The 23,634-nt window shown below is 26.8% G+C and overlaps 2 protein-coding genes across 2 annotated transcripts; both read right to left on the reverse strand.

Annotated features, from left to right (window-relative positions):
* Positions 1-11,115: 11,115 nt before the first annotated feature.
* On the reverse strand, positions 11,116-15,996 carry LOC145833837 (GPN-loop GTPase 2-like). Its single transcript, XM_082941040.1, has 4 exons — positions 15,677-15,996; positions 13,079-13,333; positions 12,473-12,577; positions 11,116-11,520 (listed from the first exon to the last, which is right to left on the reverse strand). Exons 1-4 carry the CDS (start codon positions 15,994-15,996, stop codon positions 11,250-11,252), a joined length of 951 nt encoding a protein of 316 aa, XP_082797166.1. The 3' UTR covers positions 11,116-11,249.
* Positions 15,997-16,046: 50 nt separating this feature from the next.
* LOC145833838 (ER membrane protein complex subunit 5-like) lies at positions 16,047-22,627 on the reverse strand. Its single transcript, XM_082941043.1, has 3 exons — positions 22,534-22,627; positions 22,317-22,369; positions 16,047-16,232 (listed from the first exon to the last, which is right to left on the reverse strand). The coding sequence occupies exons 1-3, from the start codon at positions 22,610-22,612 to the stop codon at positions 16,047-16,049; spliced, it is 318 nt and encodes a 105-aa protein (XP_082797169.1). The 5' UTR covers positions 22,613-22,627.
* Between the last annotated feature and the right edge of the window lie 1,007 nt (positions 22,628-23,634).

Consider the following 23,634-nt stretch of genomic DNA (forward strand, 5'->3'; position numbering starts at 1 on the left):
TTAATTGATGGTAGTCATTAAGGAAATGTTAGTAAACTAAAAGTTGTTTATAAAGGTTTATTATAACTTTTAACTTTTTTTTCTACTTTAACGTTTGTTAATTTTTGATGTAATTTGAGCTTTTGCGATTTTAATTTTGTAGACAATAACTTAAAAATTTTCTTTCGAAATGCTTTTAATAAAAAAAAGATTAGCAAAACAGTTTTTCTTAATTTAGTAAAACTATATTCTACAGTATCATTAAAGTTTGAAAAAGTTTCAGAAAAAACAGTACTTACATAATGAAACATTTATATTTTAATTAAATAAACTGAAATTTAGGAACTTTTGGAGAAATAAAACAAATTTTTTTTTTTGTAAAACTTTAAGTATTTACAATATAAAAAGTTTAGTTTAACAACTAAATACTGTTAAAAGTATTAGAAAACAAAATCGATGAAAATTTATACAAATATTTTTCAAATAATAGTAAGTTGTTTGTGCTTGGAGGGTTTGCAGAAGCGTGCGAAATAAAAATAGTTGCAGTAACAATTTCGCTTTACTCTAGCCGCCTGCTTCGTTTGTAAATATTGGTAATGACAAGTTAGGTTCTGTGTCAGTTGGAAGCAAAATCATGGTTTTCAGTGATAATTCACCCAAGGTGGTAATTTTTGATGAAGGTACGGAAAATGTTAACAGTTGTTCTTGCTTGAAACAGCCGAAGTTATTTTTTTAAACAATCGACTGTGTTCTAATTGTTTATGAGGTTTTATTTTTTTTAATGTAGTTATTTTGTTTGTATAGTATAAGTAAAATTATATTATTGAATACATTTATAAAAATATTTCTTATAAACACTAAAATTTATAGCAGCATTGTAAAAACAAATTATCACAGTACTCTTTCTTTATTTTCTAGCATATTTTTCTGTGTATCAAGCGAGTTAACACCTTTCAACGGAGTTCTGTACAAAAATAAATACTGTTGGAAAGAGTAAAACATAAAATATGTGAGTGTGTATGTTTACTAAAGATAAGTCATGATTATGATTAATAGTTAATATTAGCTACAATATATCTTATTAAATTTGACTGTTACGAACTGTTTAAACATGTAAAAGTCTAGTTATCAGATTTAATTATTGTTTATTGAACGATAAAAAAGCGCTCAATAATTTTGGTCTAAGGACCTGGTGTACAAAGGAACCTTTCGATTATTGAGTCTTGCACCAAACAGTATTAGTAAATTGCTTATAAAAGCGTTGTTATAAAAACACAATAGTTGTCATAATTTGCAAAGTGAAATATAAAGGTTTACGAGATAAAAGTTTAACTTTCACAGTCAAAGTAGACCTCAAAAATTCATTATATTAAATCGAGAATACCAGTTTATTTAGTTTTGCATTCGATGATATACTTTATTGGTAGAGATTTATCTTAAATACCTTCTTCTGTTTTTACGATGCAAATATTACTTTTATTTATTCGAATATTAACTTTTTGAAAATCTTTTAGACATAAACCCGTCCTAAGCCATTAAAATGTATCGGATTCTTTTTCAGTACTAGTACTTCTAACAGTGGGTCATTTTCAAGTGTATTCAGAAAATTGAGAAATACATCCGTATTTTTTTTCAAAACAGCTTAAATTACGCTAAATATTTTTTGTGAAATTTCCCACACGTAAAATTTTGTAGAGCAAATGTTAGAGGTTGCATTTTTTATAAGCACCCTACTTAAAAATCATAAAAAAGTAAGCTAAAAGCATTTATAACATTTGTATGAAACATGGAATTTGTTGAAGCTGTTACTACCCAATACAACATATTTTGACAGTACAGTGACCTCTCGCTTATTTACGCACATTGTGTCCACAGAAAAAAAGCGTAAAGATAAGAGAGATTGTAAAGATACGAGAGGTACCAAATATACTTACTATAATAGCTGTTTTTCGATATTGCTTTTAGTTAAAAGCAGACTGGGACCTTTCTCACTTTTAACAATTTGTTAACTTTATTTCAAAATATGAAGCAAAAAATAAAACTATACATATATTAAAAAAAAAGGATTTAAATTTATATAAAATAATAACAATTGTAGAATTTTTTTTTAAATTTTAATAATAAGCAGATTTCATCTTTATCTTTATTTATATGTGACTTATTTCATACTTAACATTTATATTCTATTCTACTTAGCAAACTCAATTTATAATTTAGCATTTGTTTAAAATTAATAAATGGTGTGATGTCTACATTAAAACTTGTTTCTATAGCCTTTTACAAAAATATGCATTTGGTGCTGTAATGGATTTCTTCTTTTGAACAAAAATATATAAAATATAGGAAAAATGTTTAGGATAAGATATATAGATTTTAAGAAAAAGATATAGAGAAGTGAATTAGCATTTAAAAACATATTTTTTAAATAAAAAATATACATAAACCTGGTTTGTGCAATATTAACATAAATAAAAATTTTAATTTTTTTAATTTTTTTGAATTTTAAAATGCGTAACTAAACGAGAGTGCGTAACGTCACGAGTGCGTAAAGATGCGAGAGGTTGCTGTATCAAGCAGTCTTCTAAATACATTAACCGTCCTAATAGGGACAAAGTGTGAGAGGGTATAAGAGCTAATACCCTATTCATTTAACATATAATATAAGTTTAAATAAAGGCTAACAAATATCTATATGTTTTATTATGCAATAAAATGAAAAATACAATAAGAAAGGTTTACTACTTTAAAGACTTTTTGCAGTTCACGATTCTAGTTGTGCTGTAACAAATGGTTGTTCGTACAGTTTACTGGTTCAGAACGTAGGGACTTATACTTCCTCGTTGACACCGGATGTAGAGCGCGCGCGATAAAAGGTTAGAATATTGAAAAAAAGAAATGAAAGATATAAGTAATAAGTTTATGCCACCGAATACGTGGGCTTATGCATGGAGTTCAGTGTTCAAGTTGATCCAAATAGAAGTTGTTGCTGGATGACAGCTTGTCTGGTACAGTATACGTTGGCTTATGAGTAAGGCACGTTAACAACTCAAATCGAGTTGTACGCCCGTCGACGTTGCTAAAGTAGGTATACAAAGTGTATATAGAACAAGATACAAAAACTACGAAGTTATAAAGTAGAGTACAAAGTAAATGTTTCAGACAAACAAATACTTGAATAAAAATGTTTTGTCGGAGATCATCTAGCTTTTCCAAGATGGCGACTTACACTCAGAGCGCCAAGCGAAGGTTTTGCTGAAGATCAGCTAGCTTTTCCAAGATGGCGGCTTACGCTTCGGACTGGAAACTGGCGTAGTGATGCTTCTTGTCAACGTCGAAATCCAAATGTTCTGCTTTCTCGTTCGCTCGGCTGTTTGTATACGTCTTTCTTACATAATAATTCCGCCTGGTCTAGGCATGGTTGCATGACGTAACATGCTGATTAAAGCATAAAACCAGGCGTGATCGGTGGTTGATTCTATATTGCGTTTAACACGATGCGTCAACTAGCGGTTGTTTAATATTTTCAATCAAAGCGATATTACTAGGAATGAATTTTATGATCTAACAAAAAACGAAAGTTTTTTTTAAATAACCTTAAATGAGTTCGACTTTAAGAAAATCGACGTGAAAGTAATAAGACCTTCACGTTGATGTCCAACATGGGAAAGCCTGCTCTAAACAGTTTAAAAAAGTTTTTTCAATGGACAAAAAATACTATAAATCGTCTAGTATGAACTTTCTGCATAATAACCAATTAAAACATATTTTCATGTGAACACTACCAGACTATTTAGTTATTTAATTAAATTTATTTTACACGTGAGCAGCTCAAATCTTTATTTAAGTTAGCTACTATTAATGTAAACGCCAAAATGTTTTTAAAAGTTGTTAAATGGCTCAATGCTAAGTTTTCTAGTTTTAAATTCAGTTTAGTTAAAAAAGTAAGTATTGATAACTGAATTATTTAAATTTTTTGATTAATTTTAGAGCTAGTTTTTAGAGTTTACTAACCTGTTTCTAATTAAAAACTTAAAAAAGTGTGTAATGTGTTAAGCAAATGTGTGTTAATATTAGAAGCAAACATTGTGTTTAAAAAGTTTTAGTACTATTGTTTTGTTTTATAGCTTTAAGACGACATATAAACGTAGTCTACATTATAATTACTGCGGAAACTATATTTTTAAGTTTAACTTAAATCTTACTTTAAATTTGGATTAAGTTTAAGTAAAAAGTCAAACCTTAGGTATTTAAAAGCAATGGATAATAATTCTAATACTGTTCTATATGTGGTGTACTATCTAAATCCACCCGCGATCAAAATCCACCCGATCAAAATCCACCGCGTTTAAAATCCACCAGATTTTTTTATACTTTATTTATTTATTAATTTATTTTATACATAATTTGAATTTTTAAAATTTATTTTTAGTTTATTTTTACTATGACCATTACTCCTGAACTTTATTTTACCCTCGATCGGTTAGCGGTTCTCGAATTTGACTGGGTGGATTATGATCGGGTGGACGATGTTCCCTATATGTACCTCGGGGTGTTAGAACTTTGTTTAAAAAAAAAACTTGACACAGAATTTGCTACAATACTTGCAACATATTTAACCCCTACATCTGCAACTAACTTCCTCACTCTTTTTATGAAGCTAAGTGATAGTATTCTTAAACTAGCTACTCATTTATAAATGGGATTATAACGTTAAATTAAGACACAGTCCTGGGTCATATTAATCAATAATAAACATGAAGTCTTGTTTGTGATTGATACAAAAAAAAATTAAAGGTTCTCATGGGTAAAGAAGAACATAATGACAATCAAGATTTAGAAACTACGGCTTATCGCGAGCTACAGGAGGAGACCGGTTACCCGTCACTTTTGCAAAGTAACAAAAGAATAGTTTTAGATCATTACGTAGCAACTCCATTTTCGGTGAAAGTGGGAAGACACAGGATGTGTAAACAACAACGTTTTTATTATTTTCCAAACTTCGTTCATAAAATTCATCCGAAATTTCAAAAACCATATGAAATTGTCGGTAACGTTTGGGTTAAAATAAGTCTTCTACGAATCTTTTTTTAGATGCTGCAACGGATATAAATTATGCACTATATGAAAGGGTGAACTTTAGTAGCAAAAAAATTAAATTGTCAAGTAGAAGAGCATTTAATGTTGCAAATTCCGTGCAAAAGTTTTTTATGCGCCAATCGTAAATGAGAAAAAGTATTATAGAATTGTAAATTAGAGATTGCATTTTTCTCTAGATAGTGTGTAAGCTAATAATTCTCAGACAACTGGAGATTTAAGTTATTTTTGATAAGTAAAATAGTTAGTTTAGGACTGTATTATTTTATAAGAGTTTTGTTTTGTCATTCGTTCTTTGTAATAAGTTTTTTTTTGTTTTTTGAATGTGTTATGTTTTGTTAATGATGTTTATACTTATTTATCATACACAGTATAAAGTTTAAAACAAGTCATTTATATATCTCACACTTTATTGCTTTTACAGGCTGATGTTTGTTTGCTTTTCGATCTGTATGTTTGAATTTAAAAGTTTATTTTGTGTATTGTTGAAGAAATAGTAGGAATTTAAAAAGATTCTAGAAGAGTAATAAAAAAATTCACGATGGCTTTCAGAAGAATTGATGATGCAAAAACATTAAAAGTATCTTTCGCTACGATTATAATCTGATCTAGTAAAAGTATTTATGAGCCAAAACTTAAGTTGACAGAATATAAATCAATTGAAACTTTAATAACTAAGCTCAAGTGATCAGCAGTTTGATCATCACCGCAAAATGTTCACGCCTTCAAGGCATACAAGACAGATGATGAATGGTGAGTTACGTATACAATCAGCCGATGATGGCTGCAATCAAACACATCAACAAAACCACATATAATGCTGAATTCCAATACTATCCAGAAAAGCATGATGCAATTAAAAAATGTGGCTTCAGAAATGAGAGCTTCAAACTTTCATGTTAATGAAGCAGAATCCAATGGAGACAACTCGAAAAGTATTCACGTTCAGCCACAAAACCACCAGATCTCAACAAGAAACTGAAATTTGTTCTGAACAGTCAAATTTTTCATCCGACGCAGAAAAATCTGGTGAAAACCGAGCAGCTATGAAACTTGCAAAGACGCGAAACACAAGCTGCAGTGAACCAATACAAATTTTTTTATGATTTAAACTGCTGCTAAATTTAATAAAATTTTTGAATTTTCTATCATTTAACATAAAATGATATATTTGCTTCTTAGTAAATGAACTAGTAAAACTTTTTAATTCTTATTGTTAGTTTTCAGTGTTGATCATTATTGTTCGCTTGAAGTTATTTAGCTTTTTTTTTTCTTTTTATCACTTGGATAAACTTGTGCTCAAAAAATTAGTTTTTATATTCTAGTTTTATTATATGTATTATTGATATATTTTTATTTATTAGGTGTTTAGATTTAACAAAAGTCTAAAAAAATTACTTGAATACTTCCAAAAATATTTCAAAATTGATTGAATATCAAAATAGATTTTAAGAATTTAAAATTGTTTAAAATGTAAAGAAATTTCGCATCTAGATTTAAAGTATTACTTTAAACTTTTATTAAGTTCACCTTAAAATTTTTTTGATAATTTTTACACTAAAAATCAGATTATTTAAATAAATATTTAATAAAAATGTAAATTTAAGATTTTACACCTCTTTTTTTGCCTTTGTTTAAAACTATCAACCTAAAGTTATAATATTTCAAAATACCTAAGCTTCTTATTAAGGTATCTAAGCTTAGTTAATAGGAAAATGCATAGTTTGATACTAATAAATCTAATTCAAATATTTTTTTAACTTAATCTACATAGTTGTTTTTTATAAAAATCACATTGGTTTTCTGCTAAAATTTATAATTAATATACTTATTAGAGTTTCAATAACTGAGTAAACGGTTTAAATTACTGAAAATCTCTGAAAGTTCTAAAACTTATTATACTACCAGAGATTACAGTAGTTGTAAGCTTATGTGTATATCAAACCAAGGTAAAGTACTTTCTAAATAAGTCGTATTAACTAATCTGAAATTAGTATTTTAACAACAGTAGATGCTTGTTTAAAGAATGCATGGAACGCAAGTATTTTAATGCGTGTTTTAGATGGAAGTAAACTGTATAAAAGTTAACACATCAAAACTATCTTAAACTAATATCTTTAACACCGAAAAGGTATATTTGTAAATAAACCTTCCTATAATAGAAGTATATTTGTAAATTTTTTAAGCTTAAAATTGTTAGGAAAGAAGAATTGTTTTTCAAATACTTTTTTGTTGGCTGTCTAACAAATTTTATCTACATACTTGTATCTGATTAAGACATTTTTGTTTTTTGAAAATCTATGTACATATTTTTAAAACTTAAAGCAGTTCAGTACGTATTCACAACAAATTTTTGTACTATATATTTCAGAGAAAATTTATCCAAAACGTTTTAATTTGTACAATAAGTACTGATAAACGTAACTAAAGCGAACAATAACAAAGTACTTATTTCATTACTAAAAAAAATACTTTTTAGTTGGTACATAAATCCATTTTATTAAAAAGTTATAAAATAAAAACTATTTACTTAACTTTTATAATAAAATCAAATTTGAACTTTATACTAACTACTTTTGATGTCATTAAGTTGAAAATTACTTACATTAACAAAATATTTTATACAAACATATTTTACTAAGTCAAACTAAACTGCACTTATGAACAAAAAATAAAATTTCAGTTTTATATTTATTATCATAAATTACTTTTTAAGAGTAATTTTAAGGTTAAGTTTATCCAATCAGCAAATTAAAAAATAATTAAAACAACTAAAATTTGAAAAAAAAAGTTTTTACTAGATAGCTAAGAGCAAGGTCGCAAACCGCGCTAAAGTGCTAACTTTGCGAAGCAAAGCTTTATGAAAAAGAAATTTGTTTTAATACTTAGTTCAAACAGTAGCTTTCGAAAATCTAAACAAACTTTAGTAGTACATAGTTAGAAATTTGCACGGAAATTATAACAATATTTTTGAAACTAAGCCGAAGAAAGCGAATTTTTCTTATAACGGAACTTAGTTATGAATGCTTTTTTAAGCAGAAGTTTCTAGTACTACTAAGAAAAATTCAGAACTTTTTGTAGTAGTTGTTTAAAGTTTGCACTAATAAAAAATATAACTTTTGTATAATATATAAACCAATTACACGTATTTATTTTTATTTACACAATTTTTTTTTTAATTCTGTTGAATAAAGCATGCAGAGCTAAATTCCTTTTTTAGAAAGCTTCTCGTAATTCGACTTTGCTTCACAAAGTTAGCACTAAAGCGCGGTTTGCGTAAGTACTTAAACGCGCGCATAAGCATGATCTTGTTCTCCCTGGTTAAATTGAATTCCAGCATCAGAAAACTCTGCTTTCTTTCGCAAAATAAATAGTACCCACCTTGTGATTTATTGATATCAAAAACACTACACTAAATTACTACTAGGTTAGTGAATAAGGTTTAAAATTGATGGCTAACAAAAAGTTAGTACCTCTTTTAGATGTCTTCAATTTCATACAATTCAGTAGTATATTATTATTTGAGTTACTTAAACTTTGCAGGTTTTCATAATCTTTTTGTAGGAAGTGTATTGGCTTTTTATAATATACCTTCTAAAGCAAACAGCTCCTTTTAAAATCAAAAATAAAATGCTGGCATATTGTTTTATCTTAACAACAGTACTTCTTTTAATTACAATATATATATAAAATATTTTCTATTGTCACAATATCCTACAGAGTAGTCTAAAGAGACACCTATCTAATGAACGAAAATTTAATCCGATTATGTTACATTACATAGATAATCAACATTTAAAAAAAGTATATCTTTTTTTAAATACATTGGTTAACTGATGCTTATTAATAAACTAAGCTCAAATAACTAAATTTGAAAATGATATTTTCAAATATTATACAGGTCTAAGCTACGGTTTTTTAATGCGTGGCCTCCTTGGGGGCCATAAGCAGTAAAGAGGTCACAAGGGTGTAACGGAACGTTATTTAATTACAGTTTTTTAATTGGAAACACTCTGTTGTCGGGCAAGCTATAAATAAGAACAAATGAGATGTTGACAAGTTATACTACAATAAGTTTGAAATGGGTTATTATAACAACTTTTCATCACTTGGAATCACTACTATGAGCTGAGATTGTCAGAGACAGAAGTCTGAGGAAAGAATTGGAGTTGATTGTCGCCCAGTAGATTCACGTTTTCCTGTGTGCTAATTGAAATATCATAACAATATTTGTAAAATTTTATTGACTTTTTTAAAACCTGAGTTTTTTATTGTAATTTTTGTCTAATTTTAGCTACTTTATTAATTTTAAGTTTTTTATATTTTGCTGCAAATTGGTTTACTTTTGAGTTTTTAGTATATAAATTTATCCCAACTGCTTTGTATTTTATATTATTAAATAGTTTTTGTTAAAGTAAATTTAAGGTATGTCACGAGTCAGTCCAAATCCAGAGTGTCTTCCAGACTATATAATTCAAACTCGGGCTAAGAGTACTCGCATTCAGAGCCAAAGACCTCTTGGCTAGGAGTCAACCATTAAACCCCCTACCCTTCTAAACAAACCCTTGGAAGTTGGCGTGCCAACTTCCTCTGGTTTCAAGGGGACCATGAGGTCATAAATTAAAACTTACAATAAATTTACTTGATCTTAAAAGGTGGTGCAGAGCAAAAAAATAGGGAACGGGTCAAAATTGCACGAGGGTACAATTTTTCACCAATTGTCATTTTGGCACGAGAATAAAAAAACAGTAAAACGCGTATATAAAAAATAAGACAGAAAAAACTTTAAGACGTACATAAAACCATGATGACTTAAACTACAGATATGTATTTTATAATAAGTGAAATAATAATTTAATGTTTTAGAAAGGAGCAGTCGGATATTTAAATTAAAGATCTTAAACAGATGTTTTAAATATTTAAAACATCTTTTAAGGTCTACATATGAGATCTTACAGAGCTCCGTTGAAGTGTGTTAATCCGTCTTGTTAATCTATTCCAGTGAACTTGTTTCGCTAGGATCTTTTGTTAACAAACGCTTAAATCAGTATTTTGTTAGTTATAATTCTAGAAATTCATAACTAAAATAAGGTTTCACTCAAAAAGAAGAGACCACCAGTTATTTATAAAATCTTGAATAAATATGGTAAACATGTAAAAAACATTTGGCTTAACTTTTAAACTGTTAGTAAGGTATAAAAACAAATGAAAGTAAAATACCTAGTAATTTGTAATCATGTTTGATGAATTTGTATTGAATAACTTTATAGTATTTTTAGATAATTACTTAATTTATAACCTTAACATAAATCCATTTTTAAAAAATGGCCTATTAATTTTAATATTTTTGATAATTTACTTAATACTTTCGTTTTTAATTATATTTTTGTTTGTTTTCATACCTTACTGAGCCTAATTCTTTCTTTTACATGTTTACCTTTTTTTCAAGATTTGATTAATATTTGATGATGTCTTTTTTAGAGTGAAACATTGTTTTGAAAATAAAATCTTAAAAATTCTTAAGTTATATTACTCCCCTTATCAATAAGTTGAAAATTTTAATTGTTACGTTTAAAGATAAAAGTTTTACTTTATAAAACAGTTTAATTTTTTAATATATACAAACTTAACAACATTTGAAATTGAAAGAAGTATTTAGTTTCAAGAAATGTTTTAAGTTAGTGTGTAGCTTTTATCGAAGAGTTACTGCATTGAAATAAAAATTTTTAGTTTCGGTAACATTGAAAAAAAAATTGTCTAAAATTACTTCAAGAAACCGTAGGGTTAGCTTCATCGTTTTTGTTTAAAATTAGTTTTTTCTAAATATTAATTCAAAGACTTTTAGTTAAAAAAACTAGTATTTCTATTCACGAACTTAGTTTAAAAACTATTTATTTAAACGAAAATCAAGTCAAGCGTGGCAAACCTGGATCTCTATATCTTTTTTAAGTTTATAATATAAATTTTGTTAATCTATTATTGAGATTTAAAAAAAAGTTACTTACATTTTCTTAACAATAACACTACGATCTTCATTGCATATAACTAAAACTTTACTTTAATGAAATAAATAAAGCATCATAAAACTTCACAATAAGAAGCAAACGAGCTACGCGGGTTTTAAGAATCATACTTTAAAAAATTTAATGTACACGTACGAAACAAACGAAGAAAATTCACGTCAAATCTTTTCGGACACCGTTTTTTTCCTCATTTTTCTTGGACAGGTACTTGTCTTGGACCGACATCACTCTGTTAAACTGGAAATCGGCGCCGGCCGCCACTGACAGCAGCCTTTGGATGTTCCTCTCTTCGGGCAATCCCCCCAAGTTGTAGCCGTTGGCGCGGTCCACGTGGTTGAGAACGGTGACCATGGACTCCTTGTCCTCCACCTGGACGGGAAGGAACGAGACCAGACTATACTCCTGGACGACTTCGCTGATGCGCCTTGGTGAATAGTTATTTGTTTTGTGCATTTTGTAAATTGCAAATGACATATTTACGAATATTAAAATAAAAAGCTTTGATAAATCAGTCTTTATGTTTGTTTGTTGAATTTTTTAAGTCACTGAGATATAAATTTTAACCGTTTTGGCTTAGCATTTCAAGTAAATAAAAATGTACAAATACAGATAGAAAAAATATCTGTGTACTTATTAACTTTATTAATAACATCTAATAAAGCTAAGTTTTAAAGAGATGGTAATTAAGTAAAATTTAAATCTTAAATTTTTAGGAGGTCAAATCTACTTCAAATCAAAAAAAAATTAGTTTTAAAGATAAAAATAGATAATAAAAATACTCTATCAGTTTAACATTAAATGACTAAATTATACTATAACCACATTAAAGTACTGATAAAAATAGAACATTTTATAAAGTTAACTAGAAGACTAAAATTAATTTGTCAAGTTAACTTTTTTTTTCTTAAGGTTTTAATAAGTTTGACAATAGTAGTAAAAACACGCATTTGTAAGCATGAAAAAACTAATAATGTACAAAAAACGAATAATTAGATAAAGTTTGAAAGCCAATAAACTATTCTAAATTAACATCAGCTTTACTTACAAAAACAGCTACAAAGTTTTAAAAAATAACTTAGTAGTTAATTGAAGTTATAGGTACAAAAAAAATTACTAAGATTTAAGTATAACTCACTTAATAATAACAAATAATAACATAATTGTGGATTATTGCGTGGTTTAACAATAAAACACAAAATATTATTTGTCTTTTGAAAAAAAAGGTTAAAACTTAACAGTTTTTGTTTTGTAATGTTGATAATACAAAAAAAAATCACTCAAAATAAGTAAGCTATTTAAAATATTGAAACTAAATCAAAATTAAAAATAAACAAATTTTTATTAAACACCAAGTAATCATTTAAACTTTAACTCACTGGTTTAATTTCTTATACTTGTTGTTGAAGGAATTAGAAGGAATACAATCCATGAGTTTTTGAAGATCTAGCACGTCTGTATAAAACTCCAAGTTGAAGTCGAAGCTGCAAAAGATTTTAAGTAAAGATAAGCTATTGTATTACTATTTCTAGTAAATTAAACATCAAAAACTACTTTTTGAAGTTTAATTGGCACTTTAATCTCACCCACCACTAAACATATATAACACATCAACTTTCTATGTACGCCACGAAATATATGTAAAACTTCAAAATATTTAACAAATAACAGTTAATATAAAATTTTGAGATTTTTTGTGCACTTTATGCTACATTAAAAATTTCAAGTCAAACAGAGGCAATTAAGCAAACCTAAATAAAAACATAATGAAACTAAAGCAAAAAAATTAACATACTTTTTGTTCGAACTGTTATAATGTTTTACTCAAGTTTACAAAACATTTTCAAGAAAGGTGCATACAAAACTGTATATTTACAATTTAATCTTTACTCAAAAATAAATTATTTTTTATTAGCAAAAAACAAATTGGTATTAAATTTATCTGAAACAACTTAAATCAAACAAAAAACAACAGATTCACCAACTCGCCATACTTCTCGGCCAGGTCCATCTTGGATAGGAGGTTGACGTGCGGCAGCTCCATGTGCATCATGGTGGCCAGCGAGGTCATCAGGACGGAGATGAACCTGTTGGCGTCGGAGCAGTAGGTGCTGTCGACCAGGTGCACCGCCGTCAGCTTGATGTCCACCTGCTTGCTTGTGATCCACTGCAGCACGTTAGCAAGGCTCTTGTGGTGCGTGTACAGCTCGATCTGGCCGGGACAGTCGAATATGTAGTACCTGTGAGAGAAAAGTTAAACTTCAGCTGCTGTGTAAACTGTATTACACGAATCGTGTTTTTATTAATAATTTATTAAAGTACGTAAATACAGTAGCATATCTTTGTAGTGTTAACCCAATGGACAGAGTACAGTGCTCAAACTAATGACAAAATAATAATAACATAAATCAGTTAAAAACAGCTACCTAAATATGAAAAAGAAGCTGTCTATCATTTGCCAGTATTTATTTCGGCCATTATCAAGAAAGATAAGATGTTTTTCGCCATCGATAAAAAACAATGAACTTGACCGCACGATCAACAACAACAGCATCCGAGACAACCTACGACCGGTTTCGTCCTTTTTAGCACTCATCAGGCAAGCATAGTCGCGAGAACCGCTGTTGTAATCTTAACCAAGCGGATTTAACTGCATATGCACTGAGCGACCGTTTGTAAAGTCCGAAAAATTTGACGCAGCCAAATCGTTCACAGCCCAACGTCTACGACATTGTCAGCTTAATGTGAGATTTTAGTCTCTACGCTCGTTTTTATCAGTTTTAGCTAATATTTATTTCGACCATCAAAAAATCAACAAAGTAGAGATGTTTTTCGCCATCGATAATAAATTCGATCATTTGCCAAAATTTTATAATATAGCATTTTGAAGTTACGTAATTGTTGTGCTAATAAATTTTATGGCATGGTTTAAGCAATTTACCTTTTTTGAAGAGTTTTTGTCTAACTGTTTCATACACAGGCTTGTATTAAACTATATAATATATATTTTATAAATTTGATATAATTTTAAGCGTAAAGAAAGAACAACTTGTTATTTTAATTTATTCATTTTTATTTTTATATTTTGAGACAAAGCAAAACTAGCCGGAGTTTATTCAAAAAAAAAAGCACTTTTGGCACAATTTTTTTAATCCAGTTTGCATACAACATATTTATGTGTGTACAGATTAATCTTTGAAATAAGAAATATATTCAAATTTAGTCTTGTTTTTATAGTTTATTTTTATAGTTATTAACATCATAGCAAAACATTCATGCAACAATAAAGAAAACTAAACCTTAAAAAAGTTTTTTATTTATTAAATGTATTTTAGTTTGTTCAAGTTTATCACTATATGTACTTTATATATGCTGTTATAGAAGCGTGAATAATAAGAAAACGATAAATTATGGTGCACAAAAACTTGAGGTTGTAAAGAACCGATGCTTTTGGCTTGTATATACTAATACTTTCATTAAAATTACAAAAAGAGGGATTGTAAATATATCTTTTCACACCTAATATTTACGAAAGGCTATGAAAAATAAAAATAAGTTTATTTTATTTAAGTAGTGCTAGCCGCAAGGAGATAAATTTTACGTAGTAGTTAAAATCAAACTGTAAAAATAAAAAAAATTAAATGGCAGGACATAAGTTAATAAACAAAGTATTTAACACGAAATGCAATCAAACTCATTTAAAATATAACAAAAAAAAAACTAGTATGAATTTCAATAAGTTTAAAACTAGCGTAGGCCTGAGTCAGCCTAATATTTTAAAAAATAATAATAGTAACGATTTTACGATGAAAAAAAAATGAAAAGCAGACATTTAAATAGGTAGATTTAGATAAGTAAAGCTTAAATAACTTTGAAACAGTTTTTATTGCAGTCAGGCTCCGAAATTAAAAATTTTTAATTCATATTCAACTAAACATTCAGATTAAGTTTATATATAGTATTTCATGCAGTTTGTATGCAATTTATTTCAAAACTTTTAACATAACTGATTATTTTTCAAAGTTATTTGAAATTTTTAGTTGTATTAAACATTTTTATAGTTTTAATTTTAAGCTTTCATATAAGAGTAAACAATAATTTTTGTAAAAAAAATCCTGAACTCAATCCCCTTATTTTAATAATAATTTATGTTATTGACAGGTTTCTTGTTTATTGAGCTTAATGAAACTTTTTTATATGTAAGCTACTGCAACTATATCTATATTTACTTTTATGATTATAAAATGTTTCAAATATTTTTATTTTTCTACAAAATAACTTAAAGTACAATTTAACTTTACATGAAACTTGTCATCATATTCAATAAAAAAAACTTAACAATAAAGAAGATCAAACATTTGTAGACAAATCCATTTAACACTATTGTTTTATTTAGCAAGGTAATAACAACAAACAATTAGGATGTCCACTGAAATTAAAAACATAATCAATTTAGTAAATATATAAATTGTCAGTAAATATGGCAATAAAAATTTATTTATTTCAAATAGCAACTTAAAAAGATTTATTAAATTATTTTTATAAATACTTTTATTTTATTTTGTAGTTCAAAAAGTACAAACCTTTTATCTGCATCTTGCATAAGCTGATCCAGAAGCCAGTCCTTGTTAGTCTCCAAGTATTCCATGCAGTACAGAAGAGCTCCATTGGGTCCAAGATTGAGGTGTTTTGCAGCGTCTTCAACAGTGATGAGGTCTTTAATGTTGATGTCACATTCGTAGGGAATGGTATCATTAGCAGGGTCAAGGTTGACAACGCAGCACTTTCTGCCAACAGCAGATAAAAGTTGTTGCATTCCTGCACAGTACGTTGTTTTTCCTGAGCCAGGAGGCCCTATGGCCAGCTGACCGAACCTTGACTTTAGTTTATTAGAATTTGACATGATTGAGAGTAGTGTAGAAAATAGTAAAAGAAAAGTAAAAAGCTGAAAGTTTAATAAAACTTTTCAGCAAGAGTTTTTCCCCTGTGCTCAAAAGAACAGAATGACAAGCTGCTGCCTAAGTTTTCAAAAGTTTTGCTTTTCAGGTCAGCGTTAAATTGAATGTTCTTAAAATCTCCAGCAACTTTGAAAATTCCAAAGCTAGCAAGAAACAGTCCTAATAAGGTTTGCAAGAAGATCTGAAACGACAGTTCAAAGTTATAATAGACAAAACAGTTATCAAAAACAATCTTAGTTATTTTTGTCATGAATAACTATTTATTTATTGCAGAAATTATTAACGCTAACTAAAAAAATAAAAAAAACATAAGAATAACTTTTAAAAAACTTTTATGAATAAAATAAATGAAAATTCTATTTAAAAAACTAAAACACTGTTTCTTAATTAGATATTAAAGATTTTATAGTACTACTGTTAAACTACTAAAATGTATAAAACTACACAAGTTTACATACTACAGTAGACTACTGCTTAAGTACGCACTTTTTTTGGTACGCACCCCGCCTTAAGTACGCACTTTTGCCTAAATTTTCAATCATTAAGTTTTTCCAGATTGTTTTATGTTTCAAGGTAGAATGGCCAACCTGCTCAGTTAGCCTGAGTAATCCTGAGTAGTCTAAAAGGCCTGAGATTGTGACAGTCCTGTTATTAAATGTTAATAAACTAATTATTTATGGAGTGGTTGCAGAAAAGTGAAAAGAATAATGGTATTTGAGCTGTAATGCTATTAAATAAATATATCTAGTTGACAAAGTTAAAAAAACCTACAAATACAAAATAGTTAAATATAATTTAATTTAAATGTATGCGCATTGATGTTCTGAAAATGTTTGGTATTTTACCTCTAACAAAACAAAATATGGAAAATATGGCTAAATATTCTTTTTTATATCATTGACTGACATTGACTTTCTATATTAAATGTATGTATTATGTAATTATGTAGAAACTTTTTTTAGAAATTATAAATCATTTTAAAATCTATTAAATAATTTTGCAAACTAGAATTATGTATTAAATGTTATTTAAATTAAAAAACTTGTTTATTTGGCTTAATTATTTGGTTGCTAGTTGTAAGAAAGAAAACAAACAACTAAATTTCATATTATACCATGTCGTCAAAAAGTACGCACTACCCGTGCTAAGTACGCACTTTTTGGTCGGGTTCAATTTGCGTACTTAAGCGGTAGTCTACTGTATATATATATGCTTAATTATAATCACAAGTAATAAAGTTTTTAATATTTAAAAAAATTAATATTTTAAAATTTTTCAAATACAAAAATTTAGATAAAAATTTAAATAACTACTTATTTCATTATAATATTGTAACTATAAAATAAATTAAGAAATTGCTGAGTTTTTGTTTTACACAGCAATGCCATTCTTTATGTCAAAAATAAACCAAAATGACACTAAAATAGCCGAGTCATCCTGAGTTTTTTAAATCCTTTAAATAACTTTTGCAACAGGGGCACAAAGTATTTATATTTTCAAATTATTTTTCTTCCATAATTAAAAAGAAAACTGTATATATATTTATATAGATATATATATACCTCAGATGTTTTTGTGTTAAAACTTTATTCCGACTAACGGCGTTTCACTGCTCTCAAATAAATTTAAGAACAGATCTACGGAGTCTATAAAATATTAACACACATTAAAAAAAAAAGCAGAAAAAGCATGAATAATTATGTATAGTGTTTATGTAGGTAGTAACTATAAACGAACTTTATGGTTTAAAAACAAAGTTTGGGATAAAAACATAAAATTATAAAATTGTCTACAAAAAATACAAATTTAATAAAAGTAAGCACTAACCTCAAAAAGCTCTAAGAATAGGCAAGTTTTTAAAATGAAAATTAAATTGTGTTGTGCAGAAATGTTACGTCATAATAAATTTAACAAATTACATAATTATACATTCGTTTTCTGTTTTTTTTCTAATGTGTTTTAATATTTTATAGACTCCGTAGATCTGTTCTTAAATTTATTTGAGAGCAGTGAAACGCCGTTAGTCGGAATAAAGTTTTAACACAATAACATCTGTGGTATATATTCTGATAAGCTTAGCTTATCAGGATCTCCAGGATTTAACGCCTTTTAACGTTACATCTTAGATATATATGCATATATATATATATATATATGCTTCTACATTCAATGTTTACAAAACTTATGAGATATATTTTTTTCAGAGATTCAGCTTTTAAAGTTTTATCAATTAAGATTAAAAATATATGTGGATAATTTAACGTAGCCACAAATCTCATTCAAAAAAAGCTAGCCTGAGATTTTAAAAAAGTCTTACAACTTTACTGGGTCTAATTTTTTATAAAACTAAACAGTAAAGTGTTTAAGTCATCCTTAAACTTTCGAAAATTTCAAACTACGAGTTATTTTAAGTTTGGCAACCCTGTTTTTATATTCAAGTTTTATACTACAGACAATTCAGGTATGCCTGCTATTAAACTTTGAAACCATGTTTATTGCTTTAATCAAAAAAAAATATGTTAAATAAGCTTAAATACATAAAATTAACAAAAAATACTAAATAACAAAAAAAATCCAATAACATTTGAAAAAACTAGAGTAAAAAAATCTAGTCAGACATTTGAAGAAATATCCAAACAAGACTGGATGAGACTGAATAAAAATAGTTCAAACTAGCCTGAGTGTGTGTCAACCATGATATACATGTATTAGAGTCAACTAACGCTTAGAAACTAAGCTTTTCTGTTTAGGTTTTGTAATGTTTAATAATTTTAAGTATTGTTAACCCAATTTATTTTCTTGAACTATTTATTAAGAAATTGGCAGTAAAACATTCTTGTACAGTTTTAAATTTGTTATCAAAGAAAAATATTATTTTTGTTTACAACAAGTTTACCAACACAAGAAGAATTTTAAGATATATAATTTCACAATATCACTGTTTTGAAACTGATTTTGATAATTAAATATAAGAAGCTGTGTTTATTTAAGTTTTATAATTTTAAAAACTAATATTTTATTACTATTTTATATACTAGATTGCCAATGATTTTGGAGAAATTTCTTCCAGGTTTTTGAAAGTATACGTTTTTGGGTCTTAATTTAGTTTAAGGTTAGGTTTAAGATTGAAAACTGTGTTAAGTACTATAACAACATTGAAAAGTTACTGTAATACTACTTTAAATGTGTTATTTAATTTTAAAAATTTCTGATGATGACAAAAGTTTTTTATCTATAATATTTTTTTTATATATACGGTAGATTTTTTGTGTCAAATCAAAATTTTAGTACTTAACATGTAAACATTGTTTAAACTCAGGGTTTTTTAGTGATTTTTGTTCAAAACTCCAGGTTTTTTTCAACATTTATCAAATTCTAGGTTATTTCAGGATAATTTAGTGTATATTGTCAAATTCAGGGCTTTTACAGGTTTTGTGGCAATCTAATTACATGCTAGACAAACTTGTTAATTAAGTTAAGCAGTTCTAACTATCAACCAAATCCTTGAGTTAAAAATTGACTTTAAAAACAATGTTTCAAACTAAAACTAAAAGGTAAACATTTAAGGCTATTGAGGATAATGCAGTTTTTTCTTAAATTAGTCTTGTGTTGTATTTTTATTTTTCAGATGCTTCTTATCACTTTTAACATTCGAATAAATTTAGGGGATTAAATAGATAAAAGTTAGATATGTAAATAGCAGGGTTACCAATTTTTAAGAAAAAAAAAACTAGCCAAAGTTCACAAAATAGCTTACACAGAAAATCACATTTAGCACAACTATCAATTAAACTTTTTAATCGAAAATAACTAAAAGCATGATTGTCAGTGTATTCTGGCATTCTTCATGCACACTCTGTGTGGTACAAGTAAGTAATATAACATGAATTAATATTTATACTTGGTTTAGTACCCTTGTTTATTAATACTAAATAGTGTATAAAACTTTATATGCTTGATTTGAAGTTTTACCTAATAAATTTATGATTATATTCTATTAAAGGCAAAAAAAATCTAAAACCAACCTGTTTTATACTATTAATTTATTTACCATATATTGTTTTAGATTTCAAAATAAATTTAAATTCTATATTAAAGTAGAGTGAGCCAAAAGGAATAAAAAACTTTACCTATGGATCAAAATTACCAATATAAAATTTAACAAAGATAAATAGTAGAAGAAGAGTAAAAAAAACATAATTATTTGAAGAAAAAAAATCAGGCAACTATTATTTAAATTCTAACAAAAAAAAATTAGTTTTTTAAAAAATAACAAAATGGTCCAAGTGATAACCCCGCAATAGCTATCTTATTGAAGTAGTACACATAAATAGCAAATCAGAAACAATTTTATAAAATATCATTTTTATATAACAGCTTTTAAGTTTGTATTTAAGTTTTAGTGCAAGCATTATGAGTTTAGAAACATATTTGATTAAAGATTGTTAAGTATATTTAGATGTTTTTAACTTCATTCAATTTAAGTTCTTACTTGAAACTTTTTCAAAGAATGCATGCAATTACTGAAGTCCTAAGCTAGGGAGGGTATATATTTTTATTAAATTAGTAAAGTTATAATAAAAATTTACAACTAAAATTTCTCTAATTCAGTAGTTAAAATGCAGCCTCTTATAATTAATAGGCAAATTTTCCTAGAAAAGGATGCTTTCAGGCCAGAGTTATTTACAGGGTTGCCACTCATTTTTTTAAATTTTTTTCCAGATTTTCCAAATTTCTTTCTGGTTTTTAAAAGTACACATTTTCGGGTCTATTTATAGTTTAGAGTTAAGTTAAAGGTAAGAAATTGTGTTAAATAGTATAAAAACATTAAAAAGACTTTGTAAAGATACTTTAAATATATTTTTCAATAAAAAAAATTATGATGATGGCAATTTTTTTTTATTTTTAAGACATATTTTTTGAGTCAAATCAAAATTTTACTACTAAACATGTGAAAATTGTTAAAATTCCAGGTTTTTTTTTGCCAAAATTGTCAAGTTCCAGGTTTTTCAAGGTTTTTCCAGGTTTCCAAGTAAAGTGGCAACCCTGTATTTAAAGCAATTTAAGTAATAAATAACAAAATACTTTTTTAAACCAAAAAAGAAAGTATACAACATAAAGCACTGATTTTTACTAATTATTTCATGAGTCTAACTGTATGCCTTTAAAACAATTATATTTAATAACTTTTTTAAAGTATGTTTTCAGTTAAAAAAACATCACTGATTGCAGATTTTTGTGTTTTGTGCTGCATTTTTCCAACTTCTGCAATTAATTACACAACTGACTATATTATTTTGCTTATTTTTAATAAATAGCAACTTATAGTTCATTTTATACTAAAAACCAGTGTTTCTCAAAGTTCAAACCTCTACACAGTAAAACAAAAAAAAAATTTACTATGTACAAAAGACTTGATGACTGATATAAAAAATAAAAACTAACTAAGACTCATATCTTTAACTATTATAAAATAAATTTTCAGTATTTCTTAAACAGTTAGAAATATTTTTTGTGCTTAAAAAGAAACATTGGCATAAGTCAGCAGGGCCAAAGCCTAAAACCACATGTGCCATGAGATTATTGAAGTGGATGATTACAACTTGTTGTTAACAAACTTAACATAATTTATAGTACTATAAAAAAAATAAACTAATTTAAAAATACTTATAAGATTTAAAAATATACATTAACTAATCTAATCTTGTATGTAATGTAAGTGCTTAAAAATTTAAAGAACCACTGTTATAAAATATTCAATATAACATCCCTGTTGCTTAAATAATTTTTAAAAGAAACAGAAAACTTAACTCAAATTTTGCTAGTTTTCATAAGTTAGTGTTAGTATTCTTTAAAAAGTTTTAAACAGGTCTTAGTAAGCCTAAGATTAATAAAACATTTAACATATTATATAATAGATAACATAATTAGCCTGAAACTTTGTAAATCTCTTAATAAAACGTTTTTTATTACAATATTTTATAAATATTTTACACTTAAACTTTTAAATCAAGAAATGTTCTAAACATTAACATTTTTTTTAATTATATTTAAATCACAAAACTATTATGAATTAGCTTCAAAAACTTCCTTATTTTATTCATTTTATTGTTTTTATTTAATATGGGTTAAAAAACACTAAGATCCTGTCTATGATGCATGTATACATAAACAAGATCTATTAGTATAAGAAGCTGTACATTACATTTTTAAGTATCTGTAACACTTGTTGCAAAGAAATAATGCTTAAAAACTATTAACTTACATCAGCAGGCAGAAAATCAAATTCTTGTTCAGTTATTCTAATAAAAGACCGGTCTAAAAAATATTTATTGTAAGCTAAAAATAGTAATTTACCACTAATTTTGAAAAAATTCAAGACTGCTTTATTGATCAAACTAGAATAAAATTTCAAGTTTAGAAAATAACAACTAAGTAAATATTGTATACTAAAACTAATTAGTTAATGTTTTAAAACTAACGTTGAGCAGCAGAAATTCCAGCGTGTATAATGCACAAAATACCAAGATACAAAACTATTTTGTTTAAATTTAATCCCATTATTAACAGTACATTACTTCTGTAATTCAAAATTGACAAACTGTATATTTAACTTTAAACATTTTTATAGGGTAAAAAGGGCTAATAGTATACTTTAAGTAGAAAATCATTAACTTGGTGTTAGTTTACATACTTTTCAATTGTTTTTTACAGGTTTTTAAGGCTCATAATATAAGGGTTTGAAAAATTGTAAAAATAATTAACAAATTAACTAAAAAAAATATCTTCTACAACTTTAATAAATAGGTCTCCACAAAGTCTTGAATTGTAAAACAAAAATTAAAAACTAGTTTATAAGATTGTATCTTAAACTAGTTTACCAAATATCAACTAGAAGGGACTGTTAATGGCTTTGTTAATGAGTACATAGTTAATAAAGTTTTTTTTATATATTTAACAACGTAATTCTTCAAGTGTGTATAGAAATTATGATTGATTTAATCAGAATCAATTTTTCAACTACATACTTGATCTATCTAAAAACTGATTATCTTACAACTATTAGTGCTTTATAAACAGCACGTTATTATAGCACTGTTGCCAAAAGTTTTTCAGTTTATTTTCCAGGTTTTCTGAATTTCTTTATTTGAATAAAAAAAGTTTTCTTATCCATTTGTAGTATTAAGTTAAATTTTAGGTAACAACTTTCTTAAGTAGTATTAAATGTTGAAAAGATACTTAAATGATAATTAAAACATGTTTTATTCTCTTTTGTACAAACAAATTGTATATGACAGATTTTTGTATCTAATCTAAGTTTTATTATTTTACATGTTTAGATTGTTGAAAAATCTAGGTTTTTCCAGATGTTTTTTTCTAATTTCTCAAATTTCAGTTTTTTTAATTTGCTTAATATGTCAAACTTGGGTAGGTGTCGAATTTGCACCAGCAGACAAAATTGCACAAAAACACTATTGCACGGTCAAATTATTTATTTATATTAATTTTTTTTTTTTTTATAAAATTATTTTTTTTTTAATAAATTAGCTTTTAATTAGCTCTTACCCTCGGTTGGTAGCTTT

The sequence above is a fragment of the Thalia democratica genome, chromosome 4 (genome assembly GCF_965202585.1).
Source record: "Thalia democratica chromosome 4, ktThaDemo2.hap1.1, whole genome shotgun sequence".
Lineage (NCBI taxonomy): Eukaryota > Metazoa > Chordata > Thaliacea > Salpida > Salpidae > Thalia > Thalia democratica.

Excerpts from the sequence above, each read along its gene's own strand:
- LOC145833837 (XM_082941040.1), bottom strand. The coding sequence starts at position 15,996 with ATGTCAAATTCTAATAAACTAAAGTCAAGGTTCGGTCAGCTGGCCATA. Across the intron at positions 13,334-15,676 it reads ATGCAAGATGCAGATAAAAG|GTACTACATATTCGACTGTC; the intron begins GTTTGTACTTTT and ends TTTCTCTCACAG. Across the intron at positions 12,578-13,078 it reads CTGGCCGAGAAGTATGGCGA|CTTCGACTTCAACTTGGAGT; the intron begins GTTGGTGAATCT and ends AATCTTTTGCAG.
- LOC145833838 (XM_082941043.1), bottom strand. The coding sequence starts at position 22,612 with ATGGGATTAAATTTAAACAAAATAGTTTTGTATCTTGGTATTTTGTGC. Across the intron at positions 22,370-22,533 it reads TGGAATTTCTGCTGCTCAAC|ACCGGTCTTTTATTAGAATA; the intron begins GTTAGTTTTAAA and ends AATATTTTTTAG. Across the intron at positions 16,233-22,316 it reads TTGATTTTCTGCCTGCTGAT|ATCTTCTTGCAAACCTTATT; the intron begins GTAAGTTAATAG and ends CTGTCGTTTCAG.